The 20,939-nt window shown below is 42.3% G+C and overlaps 1 protein-coding gene across 1 annotated transcript; it reads right to left on the bottom strand.

The window, feature by feature from the left end:
• Positions 1 to 5,623: 5,623 nt before the first annotated feature.
• LOC308088863 (heat shock cognate 70 kDa protein-like) lies at positions 5,624 to 7,225 on the bottom strand (the record flags this gene model as incomplete). Its single annotated transcript, XM_080433449.1, has 1 exon — positions 5,624 to 7,225. The coding sequence occupies exon 1, from the start codon at positions 7,139 to 7,141 to the stop codon at positions 5,624 to 5,626; it is 1,518 nt and encodes a 505-aa protein (XP_080289575.1). The 5' UTR covers positions 7,142 to 7,225.
• Between the last annotated feature and the right edge of the window lie 13,714 nt (positions 7,226 to 20,939).

The following is a 20,939-nucleotide window of genomic DNA, read 5'->3' as shown; positions in this document are numbered from 1 at the left end:
ACAAAGGAGACTCTTTGTGTCTCCTACCGGAACCGCTGCCGGTCATCAAATTATTGGCTTAGGAATGCGACAAAAACAAAAACATATCCATGAATTCAAGTCTCCATGGGGTGACTAATTGCTAGGAAAAAAGTCATTTTGGGGGTGAACTATTCCTTTGTGCAGGAACACTCCATCCCTCCTGGTTCTGCTTGCTGAGCCGGGAATTCCTAAATTGTAATGTATTTTCAACAGTGATGTTGTTGAATGCATTGTATTACTCGACGACACTGCAAATAAGTTTAACTACTCAGTGTCATTTCGAGAATAAATGCATCTTGAATGAATGAACAGACGCCTTGACTAACAGCGACAGAGGACAGCCTCCCCTTTCGGCTTCCCACCTGCAGCCAACTGTGTTCCTTGGAGACGCCCGTGGTGGAATTGAACCTCAGTCTTCAGTGCGGTGGGCAGGTATACTCATGGATGGTAGTGGGCAGTTGTGTAAAGTAAGTAAGTACATTTACCCAAGTACTGTACTTAAATACACATTTTAGTTACTTTTACTTTACTGGGGTATTTCCAATTGTCAATACTTTTACTTCTACTCCCCTTCTTCTCAGAGGGAAATATTGTACTTTTACTTCTCCACTATAATTATTTGAAAAGTTACTAGTTACTTTGCAGAAGATATACATTGTTTATTACATTATAAAACATACATTAACCACTTCAGCCCTATTTTATATATAGGCTATTTGAAAATAGCCGATCTACAAGCTCACAACGTGTCTCATCACGATGCTTTGTGAGCTTGTAGATCTGCTATTTTCAAACATTTTAGAACTTTTACTTTTGGTGCTTTAAGTACATTTTTGATACCAATACTTTTGTACTTTTACTCAAGTACATTTTTAATTCCGGACTATTACTTGTAACGGAGTACTTTTACTTGAGTAAAATATCTGAGTACTTTTCCCACCACTGGTGGTGGGCAGGTACTCTACCCCTGCACCAACTAGATGGCCCTAACAGATATTGGTTGTTGGTCGTTAGTTGACCACATTCTTATGCGCTTTATAATTATATCACTGTGTTCTTATGGACCCTATAGCCTACTCATATTACCGTATTTTTATTGGCCCTGCAGTTGACTGTATGTATTCCCATGGGCTACACTAAATAATCTTGGCTGGAAATGGCCATACAGTAGGCTAAGTACGCTCATTAAAAAGCCCAAATGCTTTTCTGAAGTGAGATACGGTATCTCTTTACCTGCTAGAAGTGTCTTATAGTAACTCGTCCTTGACAATAAATGACCAGGATTACAAAATGGACACCTACTGTTCAGAGTCACTGCTAAACGAATTCACTTCTATGGACATAACAGAGTGGATTTGTTTGATTAATGTGTAATGCATTTGAAATTAATTACAGAGCAATAAATTACGGCCCCTTTGCACTGATGAAGGGAACTGAGTGTGACTCTTACTTGCAGAATAAATAGAAAGATGAAATATAATGAAGAAAGAGGGAAAGGGCTCGTAAAGATCTACATTTGCATACTAATTAAAAATGGTGTAATAATCTTCCCAATACTCTTCAAACCAGTGTACTACATAGAAGTCATTGGCATAACTTATTGAATTAGTGTTCTCGTGTTTAACCACATTAACCCTGGTGTCCCTATTTTAGTCAAATAGTCTCTTTAAAAAAAAATCTTTCACATTAATACTTTTTTTCTCTTTACAAAAATAGCAAATCTACCAGCTCTCAAAAATGTTAAACAAAAATACCAGAGCAGAGAAAATAAATGACAAATTTACATAAATCTATAAAAGATCTACAACAAAAGACCTACAGAAATAGCAGATCTACAAGCTCAAAAGGTGCAGCTTGTTGATAGGCAATTTTTTGCTATTGCAACAAGGTAAATCATGTAGCAAAGAGAGCAATGTTGTGCCTCAAAGAAACTAGGATAGGCCTACCAGGTAAACAATGAACCTAGCATCTGTCTAAACAACATGGTATCTGAATAGCATTCTGTACAAAATGAATCTAAGAATCAAAAACCCAGATACATCACCTTTTAAAACTATAGCATCAATTGAAAAAGAAGGAGGCATGAAGCGATACAAAGAGAGTGAAGAGCTAGGGGGTGAGGTGGAGTCTGAAGAGGTGAGTGCTAGGGGGTGAGGTGGAGATCTGAAGAGGTGAGTGCTAGGAGGTGAGGTGGAGATCTGAAGAGGTGAGTGCTAGGGGGTGAGGTGGAGTCTGGAGAGGTGAGTGCAAGGGGTGAGGTGGAGTCTGGAGAGCTGAGTGCTAGGAGGTGAGGTGGAGTCTGGAGAGGTGAGTGCTAGGGGGGGAGGTGGGGTCTGGAGAGGTGAGTGCTAGGGGGTGAGGTGGAGTCTGGAGAGCTGAGTGCTAGGGGGTGAGGTGGAGTCTGGAGAGGTGAGTGCTAGGGGGTGAGGTGGAGTCTGAAGAGGTGAGTGCTAGGGGGTGAGGTGGAGATCTGAAGAGGTGAGTGCTAGGGGGTGAGGTGGAGTCTGGAGAGCTGAGTGCTAGGGGGTGAGGTGGAGTCTGGAGAGCTGAGTGCTAGGGGGTGAGGTGGAGTGTGGAGAGCTGAGTGCTAGGGGGTGAGGTGGAGATCTGAAGAGGTGAGTGCTAGGGGGTGAGGTGGAGTCTGGAGAGCTGAGTGCTAGGGGGTGAGGTGGAGTCTGAAGAGATGAGTGTTAGGGGGTGAGGTGGAGATCTGAACAGGTGAGTGCTAAGGGGTGAAAAGGAGTCTTCAGACTACAGTGGATAATTGAGAGTGATTCTGCAGTTCTAACTGCAAATGGGGAGTTTATTCCATAGTTTTAGGAGCCAGAGAGGAGAATACCCAGGACATATGGAGCCTTGAACCTTGAATATAGGGTTTGTGGTCCTGGGAACCCAGACTGCTAATTTGTTTTCTACCAGATGGTCTGCTCAAATTGTTCCTAGTCCAAAATTGTCCCTGATTAGACAGCTATATGAACCTCAATACTACTCATTGTGTCAAACAGACAATGCTATAGTGGACTGGTTCTCAATGTCTGGAGACCCCCAGGTGTCCTTGAGGGGGTTCCATAGCTAAATGATTGATAGTTATGAATGGATATGAAACTCAGAGTGTACAAATGGAACCGAATGGAATCGTAACTGAGGATTTTACAATGTATGCTCGGTCCCAGAGAAATGGTGTCAACTGGGAGTCCGTGGCCTAAATGCATATCAAACTGGGGGTACTTGAAATGAAAAAGGTTTGAGAACCACTGCTGTAGTGGACTTAACTCCCAAGTATTGTACACAAGAATGTCCTCATCGGTTTAACAGAACTCCAGCGTCAGCCATTACTATTCTCAGCACAGCCTCAAAAGAGGCCGGGTTCGGCGTCCTTTCAATCTGTTAATTGCAGCGCTCTAATAAAAACAGAAAGTGGATCCAAGGCCTGCCATAAAAATCAAATACCTTCAAGATGTTAATGAATTCCTCCCCATGACATTGCAGGTAGAATCCCGGAGGATCCTACAACGCTTAATAGTCGTCAAAAAGCAAAAAGCTAAATAAATAAAAACTAATGACAAGAATGTTGCAAAGCACCATAGCTCAGGGTTTATTCATACTCTCACATGACGCGTGTCGCTTGATAAAAATAACAGATTTTCAACTGAAATTATGTATGGACGTCGAATGGACGCTGTACATACAACAATACACAAACTTATCCACCTTACATGTGCACAATACAAACAAATACATGCCTATAATCAAAATTGAAACATACAGTGTCTTTGCACAATACAATAATGTGACGCAGAGTTCACAAGAACACGTAATCAATAGAATAGGCTATATGGACAAAATCTAAAATAAAACATAGAAATCAAAATGAACATTCAGTTTCTAAGGACACACAATGTCAAATACTGGCCACATATTTGACTGTCAAAAAACCTTGATCATAATGGAAATTTGGACTGTAATCAATAAGATGCACAAAGATAAAGAAAAATAACATCAATGAATTCACTCTCACAATACAGTAATGAAAAGATTCACCTGAAAAACATAATTAACTCAATTAATTTACCCTTACATTTTATTACACTGTATGACATACATACAACATTAGCGCCTGACAAACTAGAACACAATTTTTCTTTTAAACCGAGTCTTTTATGTGTCTATCCAAATAAATCGTATTCCTTATTTTCCAAAAGCTAAACTGCAATAGACGGCTGCAAAAGTCCACAATTCCTCACACCTAGGTGTTAATTTTAAAAGCCAGCCCTTTCCCATGTCTATGCATTAAACAACATTTCCTTAAGTACTGGGACTCCAAATTACCCGATCATACATTTTAATTTGACTAAAGTACTGGGACCCTGATAACCCGATCGTACATTCTAATTTCTAATTAGACAATAGCCACATACTGTACACTTAACATAACGTTCACTCAAATCACTCACACTTATAGTCGCACTATGTAGTTTTGGGCATCAGCGGCCGCTTTGGGACCTACAACATTGCAGGCAAAGTCTTTGCCACTTTAAAAAAATCCCACTTAAGGCTTTAAAAACTCAACACTTGCATTCTGCTATACAGTATGTGCACATGATAAAGATTCTACACATGATAAATGAACACCTGCAGTTTGTTCATTCATCATGGTCCAGAAAATCTACTAATGTGACACAAGAAATACTTTATTATCTCCCTTTATAATTTAAATGTAATGCCTTTCTTCTATGTTCCCCCCACTCTCACTTACAGTACACATGTGTCTGTGAGTGAGAGTATATTTCCAAAATAGCAGATCTACAAGCTCACATGCATAGTACTGCCTTGGTATTTTAACGTGCCCATCATTAAGTTTGAAAACCACAGGGGGTTATCTTAAAATAATTTGGGGGAAGTTCTGTTATTTTTACATTGCTTACTGTGATGTGATCAAGCTGTGTGTTGGTCTATATAGGCTTGATTCACTTATTTTAATCATCCTACAGTGACAAAGTGGGTGTCACATGGATCCCCCCCACCCACACACTTTTGATGAAGAGCAATGGTCTGATTTAATCTCTATACAGGTTTAAACCAAGTTCTTTGAAATACAGCCTGGTGAAAGAACTACAGGTGTCGGTTGATTTGAGATTGCCACAGGTGAAACCCCCCTTTTAGGTCCAGTATTTGCTTTTCTTTTGTAGAAATATTGCTATTTCTTTCAAAAACGTAAAACCACTTACCTACATGTAAACATAAAACTATTTGTGACCGCAAATGAAACTTGTATTTGATTTTGTAAGCTATTTCCTCCTAATTGAAATGTGACATAATTAATTATAGCCTAGTGAGATTGAGAGACTCAGGGGTCTGTGTACTGCAAAATTGCCCTCCTCTGACCGCGTCTCTGGGCCGACCCCACCCCCATTATGCATGTTAGTGTTTTACCCGTGTGTCTGATGTCTTAAAACAGAGGAGCTCAAGAATGGATGTAAATACAGGGTAGCTTCAGGGCTACCATTTCCGGACATTTTGAATAAAAATCACCTGTCAGAATCAAATCTGAAAAAAGATAACATGATAACATAAAAAACAAAACATGTACACTTACATCAAATTATACCAGCTTAGTGACCTTGAACTCCTTTCCAGTGCTCGTGTCTCTAGCAGACACATTCATGATGCCGTTAGCATCTATGTCGAAGGTGACTTCAATCTGAGGGACACCACGGGGTGCAGGGGGAATTCCACAGAGCTCAAACTTGCCCAGCAAGTTGTTGTCCTTGGCCATGGCACGCTCACCCTCAAATACCTGAATGAGCACACCAGGCTTGTTGTCCGAGTAGGTGGTAATGGTCTTAACCGTCCTGTCGGGGATAGTGGTGTTACGTTTGACCAGGACAGTCATGACACCTCCAGGGGTCTCAATACCCAGGGACAGGGGGGTGACATCCAAAAGAAGCAGGTCCTGGACGTTCTCAGACTTGTCACCAGACAGCACGGCAGCATAGACAGCAGCTCCATAGGCCACAGCTCTATCAGGGTTGATGCTTTTGTTGAGCTCCTTGCCATTGAAGAAGTGTTGCAGCAGTTTCTGGATCTTGGGAATGCGAGTGGAGCCACCAACCAAAACAATGTCATGGACGGCACCCTTGTCCATCTTGGCATCACGGAGTGACATCTCCACCTGGTCCAAAGTGCCACGGAAGAGATCAGCGTTCAGCTCCTCGAAACAAGCCCTGGTGATGGAAGTATAGAAATCGACTCCCTCGTACAGAGAGTCGATCTCAATGCTGGCCTGAGTGCAGGAAGACAGGGTGCGCTTCGCCCTCTCACATGCTCTGTGTAGACGGCAGACAGCCCTCTTATTGTCACTGATGTCCTTGTTGTATGTGCGCTTGAACTCTGCAATAAAGTGATTGGCCATGCGGTTGTCAAAATCTTCCCCTCCAAGATGAGTGTGTCCAGCAGTGGACTTTACTTCAAAAAGGCCATCCTCAATGGTCAAGATGGACACATCAAAAGTACCACCACCGAGGTCGAAGATGAGCATGTTCCTCTCAGCACCAACCTTTTCGTCCAACCCATAAGAAAGGGCAGCAGCTGTTGGCCCGCTGATGATACGGAGAACATTCAGACCCGCAATGGTGGCAGCTTCCCTGGTGGCCTGGCGCTGAGAGTCATTGAAGTATGCAGGCACTGTGACGACTGCATTGTTTACAGTCTTTCCGAGATAAGCTTCAGCAATTTCCTTCATCTTCACCAGCACCATAGACGAAATCTCCTCTGGGTAGAATGACTTTGTCTCGCCCTTGTAATCAACCTGGACTTTGGGGCGGGTGTTGTCGTTGACCACTGTAAATGGCCAGTGCTTCATGTCTGACTGCACAACTCCATCATCAAACCGGCGACCAATCAGTCTCTGGGCATTGAAGACTGTGTTGCAGGGGTTCATGGCAGCCTGATTCTTGGCGGCATCTCCAATGAGCCTCCCGGAGTCTGTGAAGGCCACATAACTGGGTGTGATCCTGTTTCCCTGGTCGTTAGCAATGATCTCAACCTTGCCATGCTGGAACACACCCACACAGGAGTAGGTGGTTCCCAGGTCAATGCCCACTGCTGGTCCCTTATACATGTTTCCAAATATTGGAAGCAGCCGCTGATGATGAAAATGGTGTTGAGTTGCGCAGTGGCGAAGCTGTAGCTGTTCGACGGGAGCCTGAGAGAGTCTGTAGAGTCTGTACCTCCGAGCGTGGTGTTCCCTCCAAGCTCTCTTCAAATAAGTCCCTATCATATCTTTTCTCAGTGTCTTTATACCTCTCTCCCAAGCCAGGCCCAGGGGGTCTCATGACCAAGAATCAATAGGTCTGGCATGGCCATTTACATAGATAGCTTGATCAAAAGGGTTGATTTAACACAGAGGAATAAACACAAAGGAGGTGTCTTAACCCCTGAATGGACAGAACAGTGAGTGTGAGGCGAATGGCAACTTGTGATATGCATACAATCAAGAAATGGTAGATCAATATATGACAGTCCAATATTGCCATAACAGGCATCTACACAAGAATGCTATGAATGGCACTTGGTGTCACATTGAGTGGACCACATCAGAAACGTGGACAGGGACCTATACCACGGGTCACAGACATGGTCAGAGAGAGAAGGATGAGGCTGGCTGGGCACTGCGTCAGGCAGCCCCGGAACTGGTGGCAAGCAGTGGTGGAAGAAGTAGGCTACTCTGATATTTTACTTTAGTAAAAGTAGCAATTCCACCATATAAAAATACTCTGTTACAAGTAAAAGGCCTGTGTTCAAAATGTTACTTGAGTAAAAGTACAAAGTATGGGCATCAAAATATACTTAAAGTGCCAAAAGTAAAAGTACTAACATTTTTGAAAATAGCAGATCTACAAGCTCACAACGCGTCGTGACACGTTGTGAGCTTGTAGATCGGCTATTTTCAAATAGCCTATGTATAAAATAGGGCTGAAGTGGTTAATGTATGTTTTATAATATAATGATTCATATCTGCAAAGTAACTAGCAACTTAAGTTTTCAAATAACTGTAGTGGAGTAAAAGTACATTATCTGAGATGCAGTGGAGTAGAAGTAAAAGTACAGAAAATTGGAAATACTCCAGTAAAGAAGAAATACCAACTTTTTTGTATTCTTTTTTTAACTGAAGTACAGTACTTGAGTAAATGTACTTGTTACTTTCCACCACTGGTGGCAAGCAAACTGAGACTGTGGGAGAGGAAAGAGGCGCACCACCTATGTAGATACACTGCGGCACGACAGTGGAGCCAACAACACTGCAGAGCTAAAAAATGCTAGACAGGAGAGTGTGGATGTGGAAGGCAGCGATTCAACAGTCCCGAGACTGTGTTGGCTAGTGTGCACTCTCGCATCGCATCATCATCATCAGCTTGCGTGTTTTTTTCAAGGACATTAAGTTGCTAGTGAGAGCGTATATTAGTGCTAAAGCAACTGTGTGTGTGTGTGTGTGTGTGTGTGTGTGTGTGTGTGTGTGTGTGTGTGTGTGTGTGTGTGTGTGTGTGTGTGTGTGTGTGTGTGTGTGTGTGTGTGTGTGTGTGTGTGTGTGTGTGTGTGTGTGTGTGTGTGTGTGTGTGTGTGTGTGTGTGTGTGCGCGCGTGCACAGAGGGCTTTTCTTAGGACATAACGTGCTTGGAAGTTTGGCCCCTGCACTGCTGTGCTCAGTGGTGGCTGTTGATCTCCCAGAGCAGGGAACCCCTTTAATCATCTCATTCATATACCAAAGAGGGCTTCACACATCAGTAAACATTAAGCCCATCACCTCAAACAAGCAAGTAAATAAATGCGATTTGTAAGACACTCCCAGATGAACCTGAGGATCACACATACGAGGGCAAATTATATCAATGCAAGCTGCTGCTGTGTCCTTAATGTGGGCCATGCTTTGTAGGAAGTATTAAGTAGATTTGTATTTGCACATGCATTCCATAAATTCCATGGGGCTAGACCACACATGGGAAAATGACATCATCAACTTGCGACGGGCATTGTCCCGCTTGAGTGAAATATGTTTAAGGTGTTTTTATTTATTTTTGTTTTGTTATAGAGGTCAATTATAATGTATTAAGGCATATAAGGCTTATTAGCCAACACAGGATGGCTGTGTCCAGCTGCCTGGCCACCGTTTTGTTCCCCAAGCAACATATGTCAGAAATACTGGCTGGATCGCCAGTAGCACCTTACGGTACCCTTCCCTTTGATTGATTGATTGAATACTTTATTTAGAATTTTGCAGGGAAAAAAAGCACATGAAAGTACCGTTTAAATACAAGGTCAACTAAATAGGATTGAAAAGCCCATGAAAGCCTAATGGCTTGTTTCAAATGGGGTCCCCATAAACCGTATAGCGTCCCTATTCTGGGCCAAAACTTCGGCATACAGTAATTAGCCGATCTACAAGCGCACAAGGTGGAACATTGTTGTGAGCTTTATATTTATATACAGTGCTTCCCAAACTGCGGAAGCATTATTATTATTTTTGGGGGATCCCCAGATGATTAGCTTAATGTGCAACATTGTTTTCTCACTCGACAGTAAACAAACATACAGTATAAGTGTATACAGGGTATCCACACATTTCTAAAGTTACAATTTAATGACTTTTAATACCTTTTTAATACCATATTGGCCAAATTGTCACATATTACATAAGAAAGAGGCAAACATTGTGAAAATAGCCGATCTACAAGCTCACAACGCCTCGCACTGTGATGTGTTGTGAGTTGTGAGCTTGTTGTTCAGCTATTTTCACAATATTTATCTGTGGAACCGAATCAAACTAAATGCAATGCCTACAATTCCAAGTGCATGTGAGGGTGGGGCGTCCCCAGTTCAAATTGGATTATTTTGGGCGGTCGCGGCACTGAAAAGTTTGGGAACCCGTGGATTTAGAACATGCCAAGAATAGGAACGCTATAGGGTTCATGTGGTTAAACTCAGAGTTTGTTGTGACACTCTTTGACAATTAGTGTTCTGAAGGCAATTAAACCTGTTAGTTTCTGTTTAGCCTACTGACCGTCACTTGGTCCAACTTCATGGCCAGGGTGACAGTTTTATCATGTCGCATCACGCTCCGCAAGCCTTACTCCCATTGCCAGCGTGTTAAATAAATCTTGGCAGAGCATACGTGACAAAATGGCCGCTGGACGAGCCACGAATGCACAAAGCCGTGCTTAATTTGAAGCCTTGAAGCAGGCTCACTTCTGGTCGATTATTTAAAACAAGTGTCCAGGAACCATGTGCCGTGGCTAAATTATTAACTGTGTATTTCATAACGTTAGTGACAATATGTTAACGTGTTTCTTCGCCCCCTCCCCCCCGCTGTGAACAGATGGGTCGTTTTACTTTATTTTCCACATCAAGTATGATTATTTCTTTGTGCCAAAAGCCACCTGCCGTTCCTCGGTCTCCGTTGTAATTATTTATGTTGGTAGCGCACAGCGGGACTTGTTATCCGTTGGATGGCGTCTTAATAAAGGGAGGCACATCAACATATTGACGTCGTGTTCAAGGGGAAAATGTATCATCGCGAAAAGTGGGCAGCGCGCGGGGGCGCCGCCCGCCGGAGCGACGCGGGCCACATGCCAACACCCTTCCAAATCTGACCTCCTTTCCCCCCCCCCCCCACCACCCCCCCACCAGATCATGATCTTCAGAACCGTGCAATGACAATTAGTCCATTAAAAAGTCAAATAAGAGCGAATATAATTATCATTGAGGCAACATGGAACCAGATGATTTTCAGTCGCATGTGACAGAAAAGGACAAGGCACTGGAAAGACCCTGATTTATGCCCCACCGTCCGATCTGTGTCACGCGGCAAAGAATGGTCGATCTATAGGCTCACGACGCGTCACAGCGTGACACGTTGTGAGCTTGTAGATCGGCCGTTTTTTCCGCACGACACCGCCATACACGGTTGGAGTATTAACTTAAAGCATAAAGCGCTCATTGGTTCCAAAAGCCACAAGCTTTGTTTTGAACCTCACCTCAGAGCGATCATTCGCCGTAGGGACAGAGACAAAAAAGAAGAAAAAAAAACCTTACAAATTAAAGAAGCAATTAAGTTAAGTATTCATGGAATTTCAAAGCCTTCCACTGTGGGGATAGGTCACTTTTTTTAATCAGGACTCTAGTGTTCTAAAATGTAGAACACTTACAATTAAACATACTCAATACTTTAATCCCCTGAGAACAAAAAAATGAATACGGCATAATTACATTTTCACGTGTGCATGCGCGCCATCGCGCAGCCCTCGGTCCGGTTTGGTTTCTGACGTGGCTGGAAAGAATGGATTCAGAAATATGTCATTAATGATGATAGATGCATTATAATTACAGCCTTTCTAAGCTTTTTTTTTTTGTCCTATCCATTCCAGACCAAATACACAAAACCCCCTGACGTATGACCCCATGAGTGCTGTAAGCCCTTTGTGGCGCTGCCATTATGGAGCCAGATTTAAAAAAGGGCTAGAAAGCCTTTATCTACCCATTTAAGAACATATACGAGGCATCGTGAGTGCAGTGAGCAAAAGCCATTGTCGAGCTCAGACAATGTACTGACCATAAATCTATAATAGCCTTTAGGATTAAAGAATATGCTCTCTGAGTTTAATTACATATTGCTTCTGAGAGGTTTACCCCCCCTCCACCCCACCCTCCCAGGGGTGGGAAGGCACACACACCACCACACTTGGCTCGTCTACGAGGGACAGACGGGTAGGAAATTAACAGAAGGATTTGTTTAATCTCAACTAGTGAAAGTTTGGTGTTTTAATGCACCCGGATTCGCTGTCATGCAGACGTCCGTTGCCGTGCCCGTTTGAACTCAAAAAGGCGTTAGTCCCCGCAGACTTTTGATAGCCGACACCTCTCCTTGGAATTTATCATTATGAATCCATCTTCCCATTTCCTGCATGTTTTTTTTATTAACATTTTTTAGCTCCTTCCACAAATAATGCAGCTTTCACCGAGCTGGCAAGTACTTGTCATATGTTGGTCTATATATAACCTGACCGATGACAGGTTTTTAGGTCCAATGCCGAGAGAGAGCTATACCACCGGTTAACAATGTTTTGACCGATATTTTGTCTTCTTTCTGTTTTGTTAAAGATTAAAGATATTTAAAAATATTACAGAACCCATTCATTAGCTTTGATTAGTGTTATACTATAGCTCAAATGTTGTCTGCTATTTTTCATCACTTCCAATTTCAATTGTTTATCCTGTATCCTGCATGAGTTCTGTCCATACTGGATACAATTGGTATCCCGACCTGAAAATGTATGTCCTGTTTACTAAAGAGCTGGAGAGACGGGGAGACTCCTGTTACTGAACAAACACTCTATAGCACATGTCCAAAGTCCAGTCAGCCAGCCCGGGGGCCAACAGTGGCACAAGGGCAGAATTGATATGGCCCACTGCTTTCTTCCTAAAATGTATTGTTTATGACCCTCCAGTATACCCTCCAGTCATGTGAAATTCATTCAGCATTTGTAAGGATTCCTAACTTTGTAGTGACTTTTTCACACCTGGTTACATCTGGCTATCACTGCCGTTTGAACAAAATAAAATGTATTGGACTGTAGATGCATGCATGTGAGAAAATGATTTTTTGTGATTTTGTTATGGTCCAAAAGTACAGCATGACAGGAGATGCAGTCGGCCCAAATTTTCAAATATGGCCCCCTTTGAGAAAAGTTTGGACACATACCTGCTCTATTGCAATGATTATTATCAGAAGTAGTAAGCAAGTAAGTAAGTAGATCGGAGAGGCTTATTGTCGGCACCAGCCAAGAACGCGGGCGTCTATCCCTGTTTCAATGTGCTAGAGCCCTGGGAGATGGATTGCTGAGGTGCAGTGCAAGACCTACAAGTACCATCAGCTCCTAGTACTAACAACTTACTGTATACTCATACGCTGAGTTGGCGGTGCTCGGAATCGAACTCATAACTTTGAGGTCCGAATGCGCGTGCTCTACCGACTGAGCTACCCGGACACAGAGTCACTATCAGAATATACAGTAGAGCCATTTAACACGTATTCTAAAGAATATCACTTACGCCAACTTGTTACTAAAACTTAATGATCAGTTCCTCATATCAGGTTTCCAGCAAGCATTGGATAATAATTGTTATCACTCATAAGCGTGATATGAGTGATTTCACCCGACACCCTTAACACTGCGCTGTCATTTTCTTGCAGCAGAACGTCACAGTTGCGTACTGTACCTTTATCCACCCACTAAAGCAGGGGTCTTCAACAGGGGGCCCGGACCCCCTGTTGAAGGTCCTCAGAGATACTGCAGGGGGGCCTCCAAATCTCTGTGTGATAGGGACTTTATGCATCCATTTTATTTCTACATTAACCACTTGAACCCTCACATCCCTATTCTGGAGGAAAGTTAGCCGAAAATAGCAGATCTATTGCTTGTAGATCTGCCATTTCCGGCGAAGAGTTCTGGTGTACAGGGAAAAAAGAGCAGACCAAGTACAGAGGCAAAGATCAAGTTTACAAAGCATTGAGGGTTTTAAGTCGTTAAATGTCTGAAAATACACATTAACATGAATCCAATATGTAGTGGGGGGGGGGCCTGCTTCATCTCTCTCTCAGCTAAGGGGCCTTGGCCTGTTGAAGACCCCTGCCCTAAAGAACTATAAGAAACTCCATAATTGTCTAATGACAGTCCCCCCCGCAGACCCGTCAAACGTGTGACTCTTTTTCCAATCATGTTTCAATTAAGAGGGACATGTTCCCACAAGATGCTGAGGTACGTCGACCGACCACTCCCCCCCCCCCCACACACACGCACGTCTCCTCTAAAATGGCTGCTCATGTATCCCTCGCGGGGAAACATTATTCCTAATAAAACTCTTATAAATACTTCAGCTCCTTGGAGAGTTCCTTGAACCCGAAAGGAAACACTCGCCGTACCCGCGAGGCGAAGAAGACGAGGGAGAGGCCATTACGGCTTCCGAGTGCAAGATTTAATAGGTGTCATAATTTATCATGTAAACCGAAAAGTGTTTCTTAATTAAGTGCGTGCGTTAATGAATTTTTTAATTTGATCCCTGTAAGTACTTTGCCATGCTAATTGCAATATTCCACACATTAGTTATCAGCTATTGCCCTTGGCTATTTGCTGTCGTAGGGAGGCAGGGAGGCCCCCCTAACCCCCCCTAACCCCCAGCTCAAGTTCATTAACTCATCCGAGCCTCTAACCTAAAATATATAGGCAGAGCCGTGCGCTTGGCTGCCGTGCTCCCAGGTCACCGGAGGACGATTAATATTCATTCCAACTTTGCAGATTTCTTAAACTTATTCAAACAGAAATGACAGCTGGTGACACCGGTTTGAAATAAAGTGACATAACTGCTTCTGTATGTATGAGTAATATATTTTCATTAACCACTTAAGCCCCGTTTCGTACTTCACGGCATGACAGTGTCCTGGGGACGGAAATATGTGACCTACAAGCTCACAACACGTGGTGCGTTTGTGAGCTTGTAGATTCTCTATTTTGATAACTTTCTGAAGATCCTTGAAAATGGTTCATGAATGTATGAATGCAGTTTTATTTTCGGATTTTGTTCTTCAAGACTCACACCTTATGGGAAATACAGCACATTCTCTTCTCCATAACTGAAAGCCACAAAATAAGCACAATTTACACTTGTAAATTTGTAACACAAGAGCCAAAAAGTCTTTGTTTGCTTATCCCAAGTTTTTGGCAAATACTAATATATTGTGTTCAAAAAGCCATTTAAATTATCTCTGCATCACTGAAAGACCCATATCATCTCTATTCAGCATGTCATAATAGGCAAACATTCTATGAAACTAGCCGATCTACACTCTCTTTAGCGTTGCTATTTTGAGTGAAGATATTTGGTATGGAGGCGAAAAAGGAGGGGAGGGGAAGTAGGGTATAAGAGGTTAAATAAGTTAAGTATTAGGAGTCACAGATCGACGGGCACATCATACTAAAGCGAACATTACAAATGCGTAAGAGACTAAAGGTGACTGTGGATCAGATTGAGTTGGTACATGGGGTCTGGTGACCAAGTGAGCTATTTAAGAAATGACAGATAACCGACTCACGCTCAGTGTCTGATGACAGCCTTTGTATCTAAAGCCTCCCTATCACTGCTGGCAGACCAGTATTATAGGGGACAATTAATCTGTTTGAGAAGAATAATAATGAAGATGCCACCGTGCTGCCAGGGCTAGTGTTTTATTAATCAAACGCAATTAGGCGGCGTTGCTCTGTCCTTAGGATGACTTTTCACTCACTTCCACAAGGGAAGACGTCGTCCTAACAAAATAGCACATTCTGAGATAGTCTTATCAAGTGGAATTCTGAGGTCATAGCAGACGTAAAATGTTACGATTGCTTAGAGTTTACTAAATGTGACATGATCAACTAGCCTATATATGTATGCATTTTTTTAGGTTAATATTTAAACTTAAGTATGTTGAACCTGGCATCCCTGTTCTGAGCATTTTATGATCTAAACATCATATTCTATAAAACTAGACATTAGAAGAAATATAATTTTGAGCAGTTGTACTGTAGGCTATTCATTGATAGTTAGAGGCACGTGTGTCTGTTTTGTTTTAAAGACTTTGATGGTTATTTGATTTAGTGAACCGGTTATCTCTGATTTATGTTTATTGCATCAAAACAATTAGACTTTTGAAATATGGAACTATAATCGATAAAACTCATAGCGAAGATTGTATTCAATGTTTGTGGAAAGAATAACCTCAAACGAGTATCAAAATAATTGTGAGAAACTGCAATACAAAGTCAGTACTACTAAAACCTGCGCCCAAAATCCTGAGAGGCTACAAATGGAACCAAATTGACCTGCAACTCTGAGAGTATACACATTGACCAGAATAGTCCTGTTCTCCTACTCTCCCCAAATGGAACCAGAATAGACCTGTAACTCCAGAGCGTGTACAAAAATGCAACCAAACGGAAACATACTGGTCCGTATGGTCGCATTTGTACACTGTCCGAGTTAAACGAACACTCAGGATTTCACTGCGTTCGTGTCGTGACATTTAAAGCATAATGGAACCCTTAGCTAAAAGGCTTTTCCACCGTAAACGTTTCATGAAGTAATTCCATCCATATGAAGAAAGTCAGAAAAAAATCTGTTGACATTATCCCGCCGCTGACTGACGTCCACAAAGCATCTGCAGAGGAAATGTATTTAATATTCACCGACATGTCTTACACTCTGACATTGGCGGAGGAAGATAATCCCTCAAAAGATTAAATTAAATGTAGGCCGGAGTATTTAGCCACCGCTATTGTTTTCATTACCGCAAAAGGAATGGTCCTACTATACGCATGAAGCACATGATATTAAATCTGACCGCCACTGTCATCCATACCCTCTCGCATGAAACATAATGTTATTCAGCAACGTAATCTGCAAGCAGCCGGTTAGCATTATAGTTTTTAACTACACTTAGCAGCAGTGGTGGACAGTAACAAAGTACATTTACGTGAGTACCTTAGGTACATTTTTTGAGTATCTGCACTTTTTTTATTCATTTTTTTTTTAAAGCTTGTGACTTTCACTCCACAATTTTATTTTGAAATTTTCTACATTTCAATATAGAAATGCATTGATATTTAAAAAAATGAAATGGGAAAAAGCATGCACTTTTGAATACTGAAAAGCAAATACTCCAATAGCCTACTTTAACTCAAGCACAAATTTGACTGAGCAACTTTCACTTGTAGTTGAATAATATTTGAACAGGAGTATCTAGTTGAGTAATATTAGAACAGGAGTAGGCTATACTTTACTCAAGTACTGGGGTTGAGTACTTTGTCTACCACTGCTTAGCAGAAGAAGAAAAAATAAGCCTTTATGGCATTAAAACAAATCTTCTATTAGGATAAAAGCAGAAGGTGCATTAGTGACTTGGGCTGCTTTATTCCCCTCAGAAGGGTGAGTGGGCATTCTAGCGTGATGACAATAGGGGGGAAACGGAAGCTTTTATTTGATTTAAACGCAAATCCTTTTGTTTCACTGCAATTGCTTCTGGAATAAAGTCAACAGGTTGCGGGAAAGTAACATCTGGTAAATGTTGATTAATTATGACTTGACAGATGTTATGTCTGGATTGTGATGTGAGCAGATAAAATGCTGGACCAACTTAGCATCCGTTTCCGTACTTTTACTGTGAGCGACCAAGAGAGGTTTTTGATGGCACTAGTTCTCAATGTGGGGTCCACAGACTCCCGGGGGTCCTTGAGGGGGTTCCAGGGGGTCCCTGGCTAAATGACTGATAGTTAAGAACCAAATGGACCCCTTATGGGACTTTAAATGAACACTAGGATTTTACAGTGTTTATTGGGGGTTCCAATGGACCCCCAACCTACCCTTACGGGTCCATTTGGTGATAGGGGCCGTCCTTAACTCTTTGACTGCCAGAGTATTTTCATAAAGTACTCCCCCATTGCCAGCAATTTGTGTTTTTTTATTTTTATATTTTGAAAATCTTCATGAAAATAATTTATCAGACTGTTTTTTAAAGACGCAGCACAAATCCGCCACTAGAGAGCAGCACATGACAGTTTGATCAGCTCCTTGGGTCACTGTTACCCTTCTTGAGCGATTAGACAGGGAAAAACATGAAAACGGATGTGACGTCGTCACACATCGTCTGATCGCTCAAAATTACGATGTGATACACGACGGCGATGACTGATCGTCACCCAGACCATAGATTATAGAAGAGAACCTGTCCATTTGTCTGTCATACCGTGTGAAAACCCGTTTGTTTACCTATTCTTGACGAAAATGACCGGGGAAAAAAATCAAAAACCGGAAACGGAACCCAGGTCATGAAACCGGATGCAGATGTCGGTGAAGTAAGTGGAACTCGAGAATAACATTGAATTTTAAGCAGCATAGCGCGATCAGAGATTAAACAATGAACGCGATTCCAACGCGATTCCAACGCGTCAAACGCGTCAATGGCGTGGGTGGATTAAGTAGTAATTGACGCGTTTTCGAGTCAATGGCGTTTATAGAGTTAACTACCTTTACATAAATGTTATATAACGTGTTTCTACGCTTTATAGTGGTATCGTTTCAAACATGAGAACATGGTATTTCCATGATATTCCATTTTAATTGGTAAACACTTGAAGGTTTGTAGTTAGAATTGAGTTTGACCTTTGGTCGAATACTGTAAGCCAGGGAGAGATGTCACCCAACTGCTTGTGTGGGCTCAGCTGTAATGCAATCAGTTCAGAGTTCCTGGCCATTGTACTACACTGGAGAGTCCAGGTGAGAGTCACAACAGTCGTTTTGATAAACCTTTTGTTCCTTGGTTCAGAGACATCGATAACCTCTGTCTTGTCTTGATCACTCAGGGCAAGTCTTTTGTATTCATTTGAACTAATCAGAATAATCATTGTTCCTTCCTGGGCATCAGCCACCGACAGGAAATGTGTAGTGATGGAAGCCAGGTCAAGATGACTGAGTAAACAGATAAAATATATACACTTTGATTATTCTTCTTTCTTGAGTCTGTGTAGTTAAAAGGACAAAGTCTGGATAACTATGACTTGTGTTGTTAGCAAAGAGAAGTGTCATTTGGAGAAAGTATTCAGTCTTAAAGTAACTGCTGTTTTTGTTAATTCATTGTATTTAACTGCTGTTTACAATCATGGATGTATAATGTGTGTGGACTTATTCTAAAGCTTGAGAGATGTTGAACAAGAATTGTCAAACAGGTTGCATTTTGAAATACTGTGTCTAAGTATAATTGATAAGTTGTATTTGTCATATAGAGCGTGCCAAAAAACCTGAAGGGGGCGTCAACAAGTGTCTTTTGGTAGCAGTGGACATCTTTGAGGGGTATAAACCAGGTTGACTTAACATTGCCCAAAACAAACATGTCTGCGCTACTATATGCTTGTCTTTGCAAACTGTTAATATAGTATTCCATCAATCAATCAATTCAAGGCCCCGGCACGGACATAAGATAGACAACAGATGACATTGGACATGTCCCCCTTGTCCATCCTCGTGGGAATCTTAGTATGAAAAGCTTCATCTTGAAGTGTGTTTACTGTCCGTCTGCCATGAAGCCCCATACCCAGCCCTCTGGAGAGTGCATTAGGGGGCGGACCCCTTTAGACTAGAGAGCACTGTTTCCCAAACAACGGGTCGAGATCAATTGTTGGCTCGCGGACCAATTTTTGTGTCACAAGTAAATGTCCCATTTTGTTTAGGTTCAGATAAAAAAAATTTATAATAATAATAAAAAGTAAAAAATAATAATTATAAATATAAAAAACACATTTGAAACATTTTCTAAATTTTTTCAAACAGCCCCTCTACAAGCTTACGATGCATCACGTTGTGAGCTTGTGGGTGGGCTATTTTCACAGGGTGTTTAAAAAAAATAGGGCTTAAGTGGTTAATTCATGTATTTTTGTACGCATGGTTCCTGGGGAGACACCAACATTCTCTGTTGGGTTTCGAGCTGAAAAACGTGGGACAGCCCTGCCTCAGATCATGAGCAAGGGTCTCTATAACATTAAAGGACAGACCCCTCATTTCAGAGGGTCTCGAACATCACCCCTCTCTCTCTCTCTCTCTCCCCAGCCTGCACAGAGGCTGATCAAGCTGTTCCAACAACTGGAAGACATCACAAGTTAAACACTCATTATTTTAATTTGATGCTAATCATGTGTTAATGAGACTAATCCTCGCAATGATTCAGGTAATTTGCTTAATGGCTGCCTAGAGTCCAGATTACAGCAATCAGTCACGTTTGATAAGACGTCTGTTGCAGAGGGTAGCGGGGTGGTGGTGGTGATGGTGATGGTGGTGGTGGGGGGGGTGTGGGGGTCTCACAGGTACTAAAGGTGGGGAAGAGAGACAGATGGAGGGAACAGGTGAACATCAGTAGATCAGTGATTCTCAACTCTTTCATTTTAAGATGCAGTTTGATAAACATTAGGCCACAGACCCCGTGGTCTAATTTATATGATTTAAAAAAAGAATGGAACACCGATCTACACTGTACAATCCTCAGTGTTCATTTAACTCAGAGAGTGTACACATGGAACCAAATGGACCACACTCTCCGAGTTATAGACCCGTAAGTGTCCATTTTGGTCCTAACGATCAATCGTTTAGCTGGGGACCCCTTGGAATGCCCTCAAGCCAAGGACCTCTGGGGGTCCCAGGACCCCACGTAGAGAACCCAAAAATAGTTGTTACATAACCAAGTCTTGGTTGTGGACCTGGAGCAGGTTCCCCCTCCCCCTTGGATTCACCTGTTATTTGAACTAGAATAGTGTGCCTTGAGATTTTTACCTGCCGTTTGGTGTGGCCGCAACAAGTTTCAAAATCATTGAAAATGAATCGCGTGTGTGTGTGTGTGTGTGAGTGCTTGCTTGTTGTAGGAAAGGCCTCTCAAGCGCAATTTATCCCTAGTCGTATGCCGGGGTCCCGGTGCCGAAGATAGCAGATCTGCAAGCTCACAACATGTCGTGATGCGATGCGTTCGGTGCTCGCAGATCTGCCATTTCTGGCGCCGGGACACCGTCATACGTCAGATTATAAATTTGGCATTATGGATGGACCCCTAAGGTTTATGGATGGACCCCTAAGGTTTATGGATGGACCCCTGGCCAGCTGACACATTGGCGGGCAGTGTGTGTGTGCGTGTGCGTGTGCGTGTGCGTGTGCGTGTGCGTGTGCGTGTGCGTGTGTGTGTGTGTGTGTGCGCGCTCTCTCTCTCCGGAGATCAAGCAAAGGGGAGATGCAGCAACGCCCTGACAAATGGCTACAGCATAATGACCTGTGAGCACTAACAAATACAAATCGCT

The sequence above is a fragment of the Gymnoscopelus braueri genome, assembly GCF_963280865.1.
Source record: "Gymnoscopelus braueri genome assembly, chromosome: 7".
In the NCBI taxonomy this organism is placed as follows: domain Eukaryota; kingdom Metazoa; phylum Chordata; class Actinopteri; order Myctophiformes; family Myctophidae; genus Gymnoscopelus; species Gymnoscopelus braueri.
The sequence above is the reverse complement of the archived record's forward strand: the minus strand, read 5'-3'. Positions and strand labels throughout refer to the sequence as shown.